Here is a 17,245-nt window from a genome sequence, read left to right as displayed (position 1 = left end):
TGTTAAGTCACGCAGCAAACAAAACCCACGGGGCATAACCTCAGAAACTGAGGCATCAGTTCTGGTTTGGATGTCCTGACCTTGCTCAGGTTAACTACTTTCCTGTTGCATGCAGCTGCATAGCTGAGCACAGCTGCTTCTTGGAAATGGACAGTTTTCATGTATGCATTTCCCAGTGTGGGGATCACAGAGATACTGCAGGCTGGGAGCGAGTGGTGCTGACAAGTGTAAGGGTGGGCCTGCAGAAAGCTAACAGTGAGACAGCAGGGAGTGCTGGTTAGCACTGGGCAATGTTAGCAGATTTCTCCTATCCCCAGCCATGGTCCTGTCTAGGTATATACAGTATATGTAACATACCTTAGCATACCACAGCATGTGTGCAGAAGCTGATGGTTCCTGTTTGTACTGGCTGTGCAGCAAGGCAGCACTGACAATTATACATAGGGGTGGGAATAAAATTTGTCCCAGGTCGAATACCCCGGCTTCTGTTTGAAAATTAGTGGGAGATACCTATTCCAGATGTGCACTCAGAGTCCTGTTGATCATGACATCAGAGCAGAAGGCCTGGGCATAGAGCAGGGCTTGAAACTCCTGGCTTGGACACTGGTAACAGCATACAGCCATTTGTCTCAGTGCCAGTGTTCCAACCTTTTTTTCAACTCTGGAGCCCTCATAAGGGAATTAGAAAGCAATGCTTCTGCCTGCCAATGTGTGGCTCTTATTTAGGAAGTTGTAAAGCTCCCTGGAACCAGAAACAGGAATAAAGACATTAGGGTTGTGCAGCTTCTTTGCGTCTTCTAGGTTTGGGGAATGTTTGTATAATATATATATATATATATATATATATAAGAGATTTAAGTAGATGTGGAGTGGGGGCATATCCGGATGGTCCTTTTTAAACACAGGCTGATAAGGGACTACTGAGAATTTAGCTAGATACACATTTTGTTCAGGAATTACCACTTAACAGCACTTGTAATAAAGAAGGAGCAATGGCATTCAGCTGTTAAGGTTGACAAACTACTGTTGTGAATGGGGAGTGGAGGCGTTCACTCTTTCTCCCTGGTGGAGTAGTTTAAGCTGAATTCAGTGGCTGGGTAAGTGACTCCTGAGAAAAGTGGTGTTTGCTGCTCTCTGCTGGTTTTTGAGAGGATGATGTGCTGTCAGTGATTCTGGCCCTTGGGTATGCAGAAGCTGGGCAGTGACTCACAATAAATTACATTCGTCAGGAACAGGTGATAGACAGAAGCCTGAAGCCTGACCCAGAACCAGATAATAAAGGAGACACATGGCCATTTCTGCCCCTGGAAGAGAGGGCAGCAGCAGGGAGCAGAGCTTACAGCAAGGAACATTTAATAGTCTTTTTTCTGAATTAGACCAATTTACTCAATTAGCTCTGGTAGGAGTCATGTCTAAGGAATGCATTGCCCCAGTGCCAAATCTGGGGCTCATATTGCACTAACTAAAACGTTTTTTTCTGTTTTTTCACCAGCACCGGCAGCTGCTGAAGGACAGTTTCATGGTGGAGCTGGTTGAGGGGGCTCGTAAGCTACGTCATGTCTTTCTTTTTACTGATCTGTTCCTGTGTGCCAAACTCAAGAAGCAGATTGGAGGGTGAGGTTTTCTTACTGGACTATGTGCTTTGCACCTCAGCTGCAGCAGAGTCATGGGTTTAGCCAGCAATTTTAATTGAATATGAATACTCCAGACCTTGTAACCATAATCCACAAGATGTAAAGACAAAGAATGATCAGCAAGATAGTACTGGCTATTATATGAGATTTTGGCCAAGCCCTGATCTTTCAGGAAAGGTTAATTCCTCCTCTTCCTGCCCCGAGCCTTCCTAGGAAAACAGGATGTGCTGTAGCTGCTGGTATTCTGGGCAAATGCCATTCATTTTTCTAATGCCCATTCTTTTAATAGGTGACATTCTTCACTTTCTTTTGTTGCTAAGGTGAATTTTGGCCTTTCAGCTACAGTCAGTTAACAGTTTTGCAGAAAAATGGAAAAGGTACAATAAGCAGACTATGTGTCAACCCTGAAGTGCAACTATACGAGCAGTTTTGTTGGCATTTTTCACAAATGAGAGGGGAGAAACCTTTACCAACACACCTGCCTCAAACAGGGCTTCTTTTCATCTGGTGAATGTTCTGCTCTGGGCGACCCCTCTCATCTTCTTGCCTTCCTCAAGCAAAAAGTTATTGCTGCCCCTGGGGAAGCACATGCTTGTGAGGAATGAACCTTCAAAAGAGCGGGACGTTCCCCAAAGTGGATATTTCTGACAGGAGGGGTGGAGAGGAAAAAAAAATCACATGAAATATTAAAAAAAATGAACTGGTTATCCTGGGGAAATCACTGGAGAGCAGCAGTTATGAGCTGTAGTTTTTCTCTTCTGGTTGGATTACACAGGGATTTATGTATTGGCTCACTTGCCCCTCCTAGCTCAGGCAGGAGAGACCTGGGTTTAGATCATAGGTAGCAGCCAGGTCAGAGGCATAACATGGCTTTTGAACTTCACCTCCACAGAGGCTTCAAAGGGAGAGCACACAGCATGGGAAGGGTTTGCAAAAAAATGTTGTTTTTTCTTTGGGTGAAAAGAACTAACAAAAAACAAGTTGTCTTGTTATGTGCTGTACTGGCCTTCTAGGCGTTTTTGTTGGAAAGCAGCCCTTTACTAGGCTTTTTCCGCATGGGAGTCACAGTCAAGTTGTGCCCATTTGTGTATCTTATGCACTATATTGGTGAAGAACTTGTGGGAAGGGGGAGTGGGTGCTGCCAAACACCAGTAATAGTAAAAGGTTTGGACCTTCTGTCTTTCAGAAAAAGCCAGCAATATGACTGCAAATGGTACATCCCACTCACTGACCTTAGTTTCCAAATGGTGGATGAGTCTGAAGCAGTGCCCAATATCCCACTGGTGCCGGATGAGGAACTGGATGCCATGAAAATCAAGATATCCCAGATCAAGAATGACATCCAGCGTGAAAAGGTAAAACGAGTTGAGCACTCCATGCCAAGTATGGACTCGGTGTCTCTGCTGAGGTGAGGTGCTGACAGAAGCGGTATTCCCAGAGCTGCACAGCAGGGGGACTATGCTGAAACAGACTGCACAGCAGAGACTTGTGGTGCTGCTCTCTTCTCAGTGATATCTAGATGCTCTGTAGCCTGTCATTGCTCGTCCTAGTGTGTGGCTTGAATGGTGGTGTCCTGTGAGCAGGTAGAAACAAAAAGACGCTGTAGTTGTACCCAGTAGCTTCTCTTGTTGCATGGAGCCACCTGTGACTGCTGTCCCTGAGCATCCATGTGGAGCATAGGGCTCTTACGCTGTGGACACAAGGAGGACTGGGAGTGTGGCATCCCGATTTCAGGCCATTAAAGCATGATCCTGCAAGTGATTTTGGTCAGAAGCCACGTACTTCTGAATTTTGGCAGGCTCAGTTATTCTATTGAAGCTCTTTCTGACTTCACTGGTGTCAAAGCACCAGCAAATGCATGGAGAACACTTAATTGTGCTGACTGGGCGGTCTGACATAGATATGGTGTCTCTGGCCCAGGCTTCTCTTTGCTTGCAAGACGTTTTCTCAGAGGTTAGACTCCAAACCTTCCTAGAACCCAAAAGAGAAATAAGTTTGAAAACTGAAAGCCTACTGGCATGTAGAACAGGATATGAATAACATTGCTTGTACCGTGAGAAGACCATCCCCTGTGCTTAAAAGAACATGCTTCTGCCTCTCTGTCCTGTCAGGCTTTCAAAGAGGGCTTCCTGGGAAAAGTAAGATATTAGGAGGAACACCATGTGGAAGCTTCTTATTCACAAGACGCAGGTGTCAAGATACACGCTTTGGCGCATCAGTGCCAAGTAATATACATGGCTGGGTTTGGGATTGGGTTTTATCTAAGAAGAACCTTGGGTTTAGTTGACCTCTGTTGAAAATGGATCAGCGGGTGGTGAGTGGGAGAGTTCTGGGCAGCTTCTAGAGAAGTTCCTTGCAGCCTCCTTGGTCAAGAATGCTTGTGGGGGACCTGGCAGTGCTATGGCTGCGCAGTGACATGATACTACTGCAGCCTCTGGAACAGGAGTACAGGGTGTAGCTGGGGCAGTGGTCACACACCTCTGCACCTTCATCTGGGGCAGCTGGAATTGGGGAACGGAGCCAAGTCTGACTGTAGAGATAACTGCAGGTAGCATCTTCCTGAGCAGCTGGGAGCCCTGTGGATCCTGTGGACAGCATTTCTCCTGCCTGGGGCCATTTGACTACTCACAGAGGGAAGAGACTGTGGATCTTAAAATGTCTGTCAGTGTAAATGGGCGCAGATGTTGGAGAATGACCTGTGCCCTCTGTCTCCCTCTCTCCTACCCTTCAGAGGGCCAATAAAGGCAGCAAGGTCATTGAGAGGTTGAAAAAGAAGCTCTCAGAGCAGGAATCCCTCCTACTGTTGATGTCTCCCAACATGGCCTTCCGGGTACACAATCGCAATGGCAAGGTGAGTGGCTCTTCTGGTCCCTCAGTGTAAAAGGCAGAGGTCAAGGGGGGGTGTGTGTCTGTATACGCTGTTGTACAAGGTCTTCATGCCCTCTGCTATCTGGCCTGAAAGCACTTTCCAAGCAGCACACACCTAATCCTTGCTATACAAAAGGTTTTGACGACATCTTGTAAGGCTATGACTAATTTGTGTGCAACACTGACATTTAAAAAACAACATTAGAAATTAATCCCCTAGCTCAGCACTTGCCCTGGCAGAGCAATAGGAATGGGTCTTTTCACCTAAGATAAAGCTCTGCAGCAGCTGCCTTCCAGGCTCCCCTTCAAGTTCAAGGCTTAGCGCGCTCAGGGCTGTCTCCCTAGGACTGCAGGCTGCGCTTGGCACCAGGGATGCTGAATGGTTGTGAACAATCTCCTTTAGCACAGCGGGATGCTCAGCAAGCTAGAAGTATCCTCTGCTCTGGCAGTGCTGTAACCTGTCGCTGTGGCCTTTCCATGCACATGGCAAAGGAATCCCACAAGGTCCTGTTACTACTCAGTGAAAATCCACAAGCTAGTCCCTGCTTCCTCAGCTTGCATCAGTGTCTGGTCCTGTGTTGGAGGCTTTTGGGTTTCCTGGTGCAACTGTTGTGAGCAATAGCCCAGAGCTGCTGCCATGGGACCTCATGCTGCCAGTTGATGCAGCTGCTGTTTGCAGGGTGGAGCTCTGTGAAAGCTCTGACTGCAGGAGTCCGTGTCGGTACCACTGGCACATTGCTGGGAAGGCACGTTACCCGAGTCCTGCCTGTCACTGACAAAGCTGTGATGTAGGGCAGCTGGCAGGAATGCTAGAAGGGCAGTATATCCAACAATTTCCACTGGAGGAGGGTGGAAGGCAGGCAGGCCTGCTCTCAGTGGTCGGTCAGACTAATGCATACCCCATTTTCTTCTGTTTTCCTGGCTAGAGTTACACGTTCCTCATTTCTTCGGACTATGAAAGGGCAGAATGGAGGGAGAACATCCGGGAACAGCAGAAGAAATGTGAGTGTCCCTCAGCTGGGCGCTGGTAGAAACACCGTGGTCTTATTAGAGAGCAGGAGTCCAGAGGATCAGGATGCCAAAAAAAGATGTGCATTAAAATCCACAGCACAACATGGATGTCTTCCATCTCTGCATATCTGAGCCTGTCTGGGGGACTTTTGCTTACAGCAACGTGTAGGAAATGTGTGGAGAGATTCTCCCATTTATCCTAGAGGTCAGAGCTCTGCACAGTTCCAGGTAGAGGGAGCACTTACACTCTTTTACCTAACTCCAGTCCAAAGAAACTTACTTTTTTAGGCATGGGTGCTTTTTGGCTTTGTGAGAAAATAAGAGCTCCCCTTCTTTCCTGTGAACCATCCTGAGTCTTTTTACTTTGAAGAGTAACTAAGTATGCCCTCAATAGAGCTGGGCTGCAGCAGCAGTACAGACCTGAGCACCATGGTGCTGTTGCTGAGCATTGCCTAGGGAGCAGCTACCCCACATATGCCCTGAATGAGGGAGCATGCATCCAGCCTCTGCTTTGAATTTTAATTCCTCCCTCTTTGAAATCTCCTTGGCAGGCTTTAAAAGTTTCTCACTCACATCGGTGGAGCTCCAGATGCTGACAAACTCCTGTGTGAAGCTTCAGACAGTCCACAACATTCCCCTCACTATAAATAAGGAAGGTGAGACTTTTGGTTTATGCTTTCACATGGTACAGCTGCAGTGAAAAACTACCTCTGCCTGCCTTTGTGTATTTCTTCTGGAACTGCTTTTATTGTTTCTTTTTGCTACAGGCTTCAGCCTGGTAATGAGTTACAAATTGAGAGTTCCTATAAAACAAAAGCTGAGACTATATGTACCCAACCTGTGTAGTTTACTTGAAGTAGATGATAGCGTACAAAAAGAGAGCAGCAGGAAAAAGAACAATCTGTAATCCCAATATTACTTGCTTCCACAATAAAAATACAAGCTCCAAATTATATGGTTGCATCTAAAGTAGTAAGCTATTCCTGAGCATCTTCCAACATATATTCAGTAACTATTAAATGGTCTTTACATGCAGCCATCATGCCAAGGAATTGAAGTGCCTGTTGGGGTCCTAGCCTGGAACGCCTTTGAACTATGCCTGGGGATCCTTTGGAAGAACACTAGTTGACCAAAATTGTGTCAGAGGCCATTCTAAATTACTGTTTAATCTACTAGTATAGACTTAGCCTCTATATTTTACTTTTTCTCCTTTGAATTTCTTCCATGCTGTCTCGCTGACTCTAGAAATCATTGTAAAAGCCACATGTTGCCAGAAGGCATTACAGGTGAAACCGACACTAAACCTGGAACAGTCTTCTCTTTTGCTGAAATAGCTAGATTGCATGCTCCTGCCATCCTTTTTAGGGACGGTTTACCCTCTGCTCATTAACACGTGTAATATCAATCTCATCACTCTATCTTTCGCTCTTGGCTTCTCTGTGAACGTAACAAAATTCCTTGGGTCTTTTGTACAGATGATGAATCCCCAGGTCTCTATGGATTCCTGAATGTCATTGTCCACTCTGCCACAGGATTCAAGCAAAGTTCAAGTGAGTTGCAGTTCTGTAATATACAGAGGTATTGATAGGGGTAGATAATTTGGATGCTGTGACAGTTGGGCATGTACTGGTTTAAGATTGGAGAGGATGATGGTGAGGAGAGGTGATTTAGGGAACTAGAAGTGAAATCAGGGCATTGGTGTGAATTTCAGGGAATGTAATTTTTTAATGCTATTTTAACTATTAACTTGCAGAAAGATCAGGAGCAAGGATCAAGCACGAAGCATTATTTTTTAGGCCTAGTCTTTTGGGTTTTTTTTAAGCACTGTTTGCTAATTACCCAACGGTTTTGGATAAAAGTCAGCCCTTATCCCGAATTCTTTCAACTGTATTTGGTTTTGCAATGGAAGAATGGGAAGCGTGCTCTGACATCCAGAATTTTTGGTGTGAAGAAACAGGTGTTAAAATTCAGGGGAGTGATTTGACAGAAAGATCAAGAAAGGTCAAAAAATAGAGTGAAGAGGACATCTGTAGAAAGAAACAAACTTCTCAGCCATTGATGAGAATAATCTAGGAAAAGCTGCAAAGTTTACGTAGCCATGTGCCTGGGGATCCCGTTCTTATCTAAGCTGCATGTGCAGTCTCAGGAGGAAAGGAGTGAACTAGATGCACATGATTTCTGTTAGCCTTCCTCCTGCTGAACCACTGGCTTCCCAGGTGCTGGCTAACATCAATTAAAACATAACTTACAAATAGGGGCAATGTCTACAGCTCATTAGTAGCTCTTCAGAAACACCAGATATTTGTGCTGGGTAGTGTTGCTGGTACTAACACAAAGAAGATGCAAATGAAGACACACCCTGAAGGCGATTAATGCAGGTTAGGAGATTCTAGAAAATTTTTTAAAGTTTCTGTCCCTGTCTCCCCTCCTCAGATTTGTACTGCACATTAGAAGTGGATTCTTTTGGGTATTTCGTGAACAAGGCTAAAACTAGAGTTTACAGAGACACCACGGAGCCCAATTGGAATGAGGTGGGTTGTATTTTTCTTAATGTGATTTGTTCTGTGTGCCAAACGTCAACGCGTGATGGGCAGAAAACCCTCAAATGGAAGAACTTCTGCATGCTCAGCATTTGTGCTGCATATGCTGCCTCTCAGAAAACACTTTTATGCCAGGTTCTTATGGCTGTCAGGGCTTGCAAAAGCTTTTTTTTCTTGGATTAGCTGTAGTTAAACAAACATTGTAGTACAAATTAGTGTTGTCCAGTATTTTATCATGTAAACAGGTGCATGTTTGATTATTTTTTTAAAGGCGCAAGTGAAAATGTTGAAGAAGGAGGTGGTTTTGTTTATTTGTTGTGAGGGGAAAGAATTAACTATAGGCATTTTGCCTCTTTATAGTCAGCTCAAACCTGCTAGGGAGCAAAATTAAATACAAGGAGTGTGGGCGAGTTTGTTCCTTTGAATGCTCAGTGAAATCTGACTAAAGGGTCAACCATCTCAGTCTCCAATTTGACCACTTATACATACAAAATACAATTTCAGTTTAGTTCTGGACCAGCTCCATTAGAGAGGAGGTTTTGGTCAGTCCTTTAGTGCTCCCTCCTGATGAGCTTTAAGGAGACTACACTGATTATTAAGAGACTAGCGTCCTGCCGCAATATATTCATTGCTTTTTCCTGGTGCCCTGCAGGAGTTTGAGATTGAGCTGGAGGGCTCACAAACTCTGCGGATTCTGTGCTATGAGAAGTGCTACAACAAAACTAAGCTCACCAAAGAGGATGGAGAGAGTACAGATCGCATAATGGGGAAAGGACAGATCCAGGTAAGACTGTGCTTAACTCATTGCTGCTACCCTCACTGCAGAATGTAACAGGACTTTTGAATCCTGGAGTGTACCAGGGAGGGTTTTTTCTGCTCTCTGATTGTCTCAGCATTGGAGAGTTTTCTCCAGATAGTGAGGTATACAGCGTAATCACAGGTGGGAAGTCAGCAGATATTTTCCCTCTTGCCTTGTCCCCTATTCCTACTTCAGTACCCTTATGGAATAGATGCTTTTTCATGGAAATTTATGTTTTGATCTCTGATTTGCCTCTTAACTTCAAAACTTCCAGCACAGTATATAGGAATTCCACTGTCACTGGGCACTGTTGAGGATGCTCCGTTTGTGACAAAAGAGGAAGCAATGAATACGCTATCCCCTCTGTACATCATGTGGAAGAAATGCTACCTTCTGTATGTGTTGGAAGTTGATTAATGTGTAGCAAGGCCTTGGAGGACAGGCTTATTGTCCTGATAACTGCCATGTCCAGAGTATAGTGTCCGTGACAGCAAGCTGCATCTAAGAGAGATTTCTACCACTGAGAATCAGCATGGGACACTTTGTTTATGTGGCAAATTTGTAATATAATAGGGGAGGTGAAGAGGTGATTGTAAACGGCTGCTGCTCTCAGGGAGCTGCTGTGTGATAAAGTGTTAAAGCTCCATGCAGGAGAAATCAGGCCATCAGGGGAGGACGATGTGAAGAAACGTATGTTCCTCTTCTTCTTCCAGTTTGTTGCACTGTCTGTCCACACCTTTGGGAGGGTGTTAAAATGTTTGCTCTGAGGATACATTCTTTGTCTTGGACTGGCTGTTGTACAGAGCAGAGACCCTACCCATTTATATTATTTTTTTCCCTTTTCTTTCTGGCACACTGAAAAATACCACCAGTTCTCCTCCATTTATGCTTGACTCTTCATCACTGCTATGGGTGACAACTTTCTGCAACATTTGAGTGATGTTCACACCAGCCAAGGCCATTTGTGGCCATTTTTCAGAAGCAGCTCTGATCGAGGGCAGCCTGCAGGATCATATCTCACCTTTACTCTAGAAGGGTTTGCTGCCTGAATGAGTTTCCTTAGGCCTGTTCCTTTCCCTCCCTCCTCGCAGCCCTGAGGCTGCTGTGGCGTTTTCAAAGAAAGCTTTTGTCACCAAATGCATGGTGGGTGTTTGAAAGAAAATTTGTTTAGAAATCAATAAATGCTAGTAAAAGATGCCTCCTATATATGTTTTAGGCTAACCAGGAATCTGTATGTCCCTTCTGGTAACAAAAGCTTATTTTCCGTGGAGCTGAGCAACTACAAAAGAGCAAGTTTTCAGCCCTGAAATGCCCTGGAGATTTTTATGCTTATAATGGAGAGCCTTGAAATCACTGACCCTCTAAATTCTTCAAGTATTTTACATAGAATGATTTAAAAAAATGATAAAAAATGATAAAATATTGTAAAATTTTTAACAGGCTTTTTTTTTTTTCACAGTAGTAGGCATTTTCATGCACAGCAGTTATACATTCTGTTAAAACATTTTATACTGAAGTTAATAAGTAAAAATACTCTTTAGTCATACCTGAATATTAATTACATCTTGATTCTTTTAGAGAAACCTAAAGAGTGAAAAGTTGGGGGAAAAAATATAATTTTTGATTAATGTGCAGAAGTTGCATTCTGTTGTATTGTAAAAGGCAAATGTGAAAGTTCTCCTGCTTTCAGTAAATCCCCCTTGCAATTCATATAGAAAGTTGTTGAACTCTCAGAACATCCTCGTAATTCTCAGGGATTTTTGTCCTATCACACATACCTTTTAATTTAACACTATTGAATAACTGCAAAGAGAATAACATAAGAGAGTCTGGTAAGATTTGGGGGTTGATAAGAATTACTAAAGGTTTCTGTTTTGGTTTAGTTTTATACCATTTCTCTATTAAGAAATCATAATAATGCAACAACAAAATCAAGTTACAACCTGTGGCTGAAGGTTAGCTGTATTAATGCTTTCAGCATCTTTTCCAGTCACTGGTTTTATAGTAATTTTCTTTCAGGATTTTCCAGGTGCTTTTACATTAAATTTTGTTTACTTTAGAGTTGCTAGCGTATGTGGGGCTTTCTGTTTTGTTGTTGTATTGTCATCATTCAGCCAAAGTCTGCCTCGTGGAAAAGCGAAGTCTGTGAAGTTGGATGAGGTTTTTTTAGTTAAAAACTCTGGGAACATCAAGAGTCGTGCCTACATCCTCCTGTGATAAAAACAGGGAAATTTCTGTGTTGGCTAAATTGCAGTGTATTGTTAAGTCATGTATTATTATAAATCTGCAACTTCCCACTACTGGGATTTCTGACTCACCAAACCCTCTGAGCTGCAGTGATGAAGACAATGCATCAAGGAGACGAGGACCGTTTTGGCTGTGACATGTTTATTAAATCTCTGTTAGATAATGGCACTGCAGGAAGGAAGGCTGGAAATTGGTCCATGTGGTCAGAAGCTTCCAGGAATGGGCAGTAATTTTAATAGCTCCCATTGCTCATATTTTCTTTTCCTATGAAATATTTTATTTACCTGTTTTTGTAGCCACATGCAAGAGATTCGTTGCTTGCCAGCCTGCAAGTTTTATCCCTGAAAAATAAAACCGTGGGGCTTTAATATGGGAGAACCTCCTGTAAATGTGCAAGGGAAGCTCTCATCAGACCTTCTGGGAATGGCAGCACTGAATGTGCAGTGTTTAACTACCCAGCATGCATGGTTGGGGCTTCTGTTACATCTCAGGCATGAGAAGTACTGGGAGAAGGTGCCATTCCTGGGTACACTGTGAAACTGAAATTACTGGAAGGCTTAGGGGAGGAAGAAATGGACATCATCTTATAGGAGGAAACGTAAGGCTTAGTTCAATTGTGAGTGTCAGCTCCTCTCATTTTAAACTCTCTCTTCCCACCCCCCCCACTCCCCTTCTTTTCTTTTTCTTTCTGTTGTTACCTTGCAATCCATCTTTGGCACTTGGGAGGCAGGCCCTTTTGCTCTTTGAATTTTGCAGTTCGTGTGGCAGGCATATCCACATGTTTTGAGTGTAGCCGCCTTTTGCTTGGTCCTGAGACTCTGCATTTAAGTGGGCACATGTGTCAGCAAAACAGGATTTGGGGACAAATTAGATGAGTAAACTGATACTTCATCCTGTGATCCATCTCCTCCAGTTGGTGCCTCCTACAAATGCTGTTTCCTTTGCTGTTTTGGTATTTTGTTTTGGGTTTTTTTGGGGGGGTTGTTGTTGTGTTGTGTTTTTTTTCTTGCACGACCAGCTCAGGCAAACAATTTCCTTCTCCCTCACAGCAGTGCTGGAAAGTTGGAGAGGATATGACCTTAGATCAGTCATTCTGTGGTAGCAGCGCAACACCATTCCTCTGTTGCCATGCAAAACAATCACTCTTATCAGCTTAATTGTCTGGGATGTCTCATAGCAGTGCTCATGGCTATTTCAGACATCCAGGTTGTTTTCCGTGTAAAACAGATTGTCGCATGCTGTACCTCCCAAGCATCAATTCAGAAAACCTTTTACACACCCGAGTTCATTTAAACAGTTTGCTCATGCAGAACAGTATCCCAGCAATGAAAATAGGGTGGAAGTGAAGAAGGCAATGGGTCATGTCTAAAGGGTGATGGCGGGAAAGATTAACATGTCAGTGGGGAGCTTTGAGAAGAATGGGGTTATGGCTGGAGTGGGAGTTTCCAGCAGCAGTGAGACTTGACAACATGTATGTCACATCAGTTACAATTAAAAATTGATGGAGTGTAAAGGTGCCAGGGAGATTTAATGAAGGGAGGAAGTAATATGAATAAATAGCATAAAATACACTAACCTTAAGATTGCCTCAGTTCTTGCTCCCAGGCATTTCATTTCCACTGCTGCTTCTTTGTTTTTACATCTTTCTGTATGTTTTCTTTTCTTTTCTTGGGGGTGGGGGAAATCATCAAATGCTCTGTGGTGGTTTCCTAAGGTGGAGCACAGACACCCTTCTTAGTGCCTAGCTTGCATTTGCTGTTGACCAGCATCCTCAGTTCACCTTTTTCCTAGGTCCTCACCACTCTGTTCTGCATGCTGAGCCCCTGCTGACTGCTAGACGCTCATTGTCTGCCATAATTCAGTGCTAAGCTGCTATGAGGGCCAGAGACCTGCACTCAGAAATCCCTGTGGTGCTGAGCAGCTTTGTTCTGTTGTGTTTTTTGCAGGGTACAGAGGGGCATTTGCTTGATTCATTAGTAAATTTGGGGTTGTAGCTTGTCACTGCAAATGCCAAAGAACAAGGTACAAGAGGACTGGAGGTGCTGGGGAAGTAAAGGCCAACTGGTTTGTTTCTATTTTTCTCGTGCAGCATGTGCTTTTGGTGGGGACTGTGCAAACAAGCCTGTGAGATACAGTCTCTGAGGGTTTTAGCAGGTCTGTCCTCTTTGCATAGGTCATGGAAACAGCACAGTTTTTCACAGTGTCAGTGGAGATGGGACAGGTCCTTTTGTCACTCAAACCAAGCAAGTGTTCGAAGGAAATGTTCAGAGATGCAGTACATTTCACTGTCAAATTAATGCAGAGGCAGCCATTTCACAGTGCCTCCCCCTGCTTGAGCTGGCAACGCGAGCGCTATGTGCTTGCTCACTCAGAGCAGCCTCCTTTTGGCACGCTGTCTGTAGATTTCATTCTTCTACTCAGTGTTCCTCCTTCCAGGTCATTGATCTTCAAATCAGGCCAGAAGACAGCATGACCCCATTTGTGTCACAGGCCCTCTCTGTGCTGAAGCATCACATTCACTAACTCACTCTGCCTTCAGTCTGCTTTGTAACCTGTCTGCAACGGCTTCCCTTTCCCTGGATTGCTCTTGCTGGCCTTAGAAGGTCAGTCATTTGTAGGGTCCAAGACTGAAAGCTTGCTCAAAGTCTAACTGACATTCTTAGTTTCCTGTTGATGCTGTTATTTTGTACTGTGACTTTATCAGACTGTTAGACCTGATCTTCCTGTCTCGGTGTTGCTGAGAGCTTAGTCAAACTTGCTTTTTTATTAGCTTCCATCATTTTGCTTTGTTCTTTAAAAAGCACCTGGGGTTGGACTTTATTTTTTTTTAATTGCTGTTGTTATTGACAGCGACTTATACAGGGTTGCCTTGGGTCAGTCAAACCTGCTTCCTGGTGCTTGTTCTCCTTAGCTGTCTCCATTCCGTACAAGCTGTTGTCCAACAGCAGGTGGCGAGTGTGGGGGTCCTGCCAGTCCTGCAATGGAGCTCAGAGGTCAGGGGAGCAAGAGGTAGCAGCAGGTACACTCGAAGTCCTTGATCAGCTTCAGTAGTTACTCAGCAAGGAGGAGTCTCAGTGAGCTCTCAGCTCCAGCACACTGCTTTTACTAGTCCTTTGTAACCTTATGATACTCACTCTTGAGACAGAACAGGACTTTGTCTGGCTGGTACTTTTTAACAGCTATTTACTTGCTAATTACAGCTACTTGTGGTAGTAGTTCCCTGGTCATCACTGAGACATGACCAGTAATACCTGTTAGATTAAATAAACTGTAACTGGACCTTGCTGATCTCTTTAACATTTTTGGCAAATACTGAAAACCCTCTTTCCCCTTCAATCTTAAGCAGTCTCTCCCTGCTATAAATAATACACTCTCGGTGACTCCATTCTAAAAGCATATGGAAAACTGCTTCTGAGCTGAAGGATTGGCTGTGAGTGTGTCTATCAGCAGGGCCATTTTGGCAGCTTAATGAGATGACTATTTAGGCAGCTGGAGATCAAGCTTTCAGAAATACTGAGCATGGTTGTTCTTCATAGGAAACCAGACACTTCAGAAATGGTTTCCTATTGATTCTGGGAAGGAATGCAGTTGTTGAAAGAAACCAAACTTCCAGCACGGAAATTCAGGGAGTAACAGCCTAGGTTCTGGCCAACATGTAGGGACCTTGGCCAGCTGCACAGGCGGGGGCGGATCTGTTCCGCCAGAGTTATAAGCAAACTCTCTTGGCAAGCAGACTGTTATCTGGGTTTGCTGAAGCGCTGAAGTACTGCTGCCCATTGGCCTCCTGGACCTCTGTGCACTCCCAAAATGTGGGAGCTACTGGTTACTGACTACTCTTTGCAAGGGGTCTTCAGGAATTTCTGCCAGAATTGCACCTACAGGAACCGGTCCAATTCAACAGGAAAGCATGTGTGTGCTGGCAGCATCCCACTGTGGGCTCACGTTCGTAACAAAGTGCGCAGAGATAAGGTTGGCCTGACTTGCTTGTCTGTTATTTCTTGGGGTCTCTGTGGTGTGAGCAAGCAGGGAGAAACCTTCCTCCCTGCTGGCTGTCTTTTTGGGGGAGTGGGGAAGGGTGTGAGGGGACTTGTCTCTGTAGCTGTCAGCGGCATTGGGCTGGTTTGATGATCTGAAAGAGTGTGAGCATGATTGCATCTAAGATCTCAGAATATATTGTAGCTGCCATTGTTTCAACACTTACCTCTGCCTGTCAGAGAACTCTGCTTTTGCACGAGTTCTGTGAGAGAGAGGACCTGTGCTGCAGAAGTAGCTGTAGTTACTGTCTTTTTGTTTGCTGATGCCAGTAAACTCAAAATGCAGAGTCTACTGCAGTTGCCTCCTCCTGGTCTTACCGTGTCTCGCTGTTCTAGAGCCAAGTGTTACAAAACCATCTCAGGAGGCGCTGAAGCCTGCTTGCTTTGGCTGGTTCTGATTGCTGGTGGAAGTCCCCATGGAGACAGCTCTTTTCTCTCTTTTGCCAGTCTAGCTCGAGCAGAGTGCCACTCTTCAGGCATTCAGATATGTTTGCACTCTCCCTGCAGTATTGGAATTGCTGGGTGATAGTTTGAGTACTTGAGTCAGCTACTGCCCAGCCTCACAGCTGTCCACTCAAAAGAGATCAAGCAAAGCTGAAAATGTGAGATCGGGGCTTTGCATCAGAACTTGTTTCTGTTTAATGAGTTCTTGCAATAGCAGGGCCAGGTGTTCTTCCTGCCTGCACGCTCAAATAGAAATGAAAAGGAATAGGCAGGTTGAAGGAGGACAGCTTTCCATTTCTGGGCCAGTTTTCTCCATTTCTCCTGTCAGATCCTGACAGAGGTTTGGTTTATTTAAAGTTACTTGTCTCTGTATAGATCACTTCATGGTACTCTTCTTTGACCTTCCTGGCTTTTTATTTCAGTGCAGTGTTTTCACACTCATCCAACCTCACCTGTCTTTAGAAAACTGCAGAGGGAGACAGTTCCTCTATTTCAAATCAGAGTTTTTCCAGAAATCTCTCCTCCTGTCTTCTGACTCCTAGCCCTGTGGGATAGGACAAATTTGGCTGGCTGTTAATGTGCCTGTTGTGCTACAGCAATGAATGTAGTCTCTTTTTCTATGAAAGCTGAGGTTATTGGCTTTCAAACATTGATTTTGCTTGCTGAGGTTGCCTTTGTTGTTGAGCAGACACTGTACACATGTTGCTGGATTTTCCATGTGTGTGAGTCCTCATCAGCTCTGCTTAGAGAACTGCACAATATCTGAATGGCCTATCACCTGAAACTGGGAAAACCTTGGAATGTGTGTTTTCCTATGGAAAAGAAATAACATGTTGAAAACAGTAGTGCTCTGCTTACTTACAGAAGCCTGTCAGATTTGCTGATTTCTCTGCAGTCTGTTCCTAACTCATGGGTAATTTGCATGTTTTTCAGCTGGACCCACAGGCATTGCAGGACAAAGACTGGCAACGCACAGTCATCTCAATGAATGGAGTAAGTATAGAGAACAGAAGTTAGCACTGCTTCTGTACCTCTTATGTGCTTTATTTCTTTGCTCTTCATTGCAGTGTTGAAAAACCAACGTTTGAAAATTAACAGCTGTTTTCTTTCACTCAGGTTGAAGTGAAGCTGTCAGTAAAGTTTACCAGCCGGGAGTTTAGCCTGAAAAGGATGCCATCCCGGAAGCAGACTGGGGTTTTTGGGGTCAAGATCGCTATTGTCACCAAGTAAGCTGCTGGGTCATATTTCTCCCGACTGTATTTTGGAAAGCCAGCTAGGCAGTGCGTTGTGCTTGTCTTCACCCCACCGCGGGATTTGTCAGTCCAGCCTGCTCCATTCATGTAGAGTGTAGATGGCTGTGGCTGCAGAAAGGAGGTGATGTACATTCTCTGAGCTTCATGTTTTGCGGGGGGAAAAAACAGTGTGCACACAGGCTTTGAAACCCAGGGTGTTTACTTAGAGCATATCACTTTCCTGAGTGCCGGAAATACCCCTTGCCCCTGTACTCTGTAGTTAGCTGACTTGGTCACAAGTTTCCAGAGCCACCGAACAGTGATGTTTCCTTTCCATAATCAGAAATGTCCAGGTTCTTTGGATCCTGTTGTATTATTTTAACCCCCGATCTTTTGTCATGAATCATTTGCCAGAAGAAAGCCATTTGTTCTGTTA

The 17,245-nt window shown here is 44.4% G+C and overlaps 1 protein-coding gene across 2 annotated transcripts in view; it reads left to right on the top strand.

The window, feature by feature from the left end:
- The window catches only part of BCR (BCR activator of RhoGEF and GTPase), a 101,913-nt gene that overhangs the window by 75,577 nt on the left and 9,091 nt on the right, over window positions 1–17,245 (top strand). For both annotated transcript variants that reach the window (XM_005445251.3, XM_055713081.1), the window contains 10 exons: window positions 1,493–1,614; window positions 2,821–2,989; window positions 4,366–4,485; window positions 5,429–5,504; window positions 6,065–6,169; window positions 6,989–7,063; window positions 7,947–8,044; window positions 8,706–8,837; window positions 16,511–16,570; window positions 16,694–16,803. In XM_005445251.3, the coding sequence (XP_005445308.1) occupies window positions 1,493–1,614; window positions 2,821–2,989; window positions 4,366–4,485; window positions 5,429–5,504; window positions 6,065–6,169; window positions 6,989–7,063; window positions 7,947–8,044; window positions 8,706–8,837; window positions 16,511–16,570; window positions 16,694–16,803 (1,067 nt within the window). The remainder of the gene's footprint in view (window positions 1–1,492; window positions 1,615–2,820; window positions 2,990–4,365; window positions 4,486–5,428; window positions 5,505–6,064; window positions 6,170–6,988; window positions 7,064–7,946; window positions 8,045–8,705; window positions 8,838–16,510; window positions 16,571–16,693; window positions 16,804–17,245) is intronic.

The sequence above is a fragment of the Falco cherrug genome, chromosome 1 (assembly GCF_023634085.1).
Source record: "Falco cherrug isolate bFalChe1 chromosome 1, bFalChe1.pri, whole genome shotgun sequence".
NCBI classification, from domain to species: Eukaryota; Metazoa; Chordata; class Aves; order Falconiformes; family Falconidae; genus Falco; species Falco cherrug.
The sequence above is the reverse complement of the archived record's forward strand: the minus strand, read 5'-3'. Positions and strand labels throughout refer to the sequence as shown.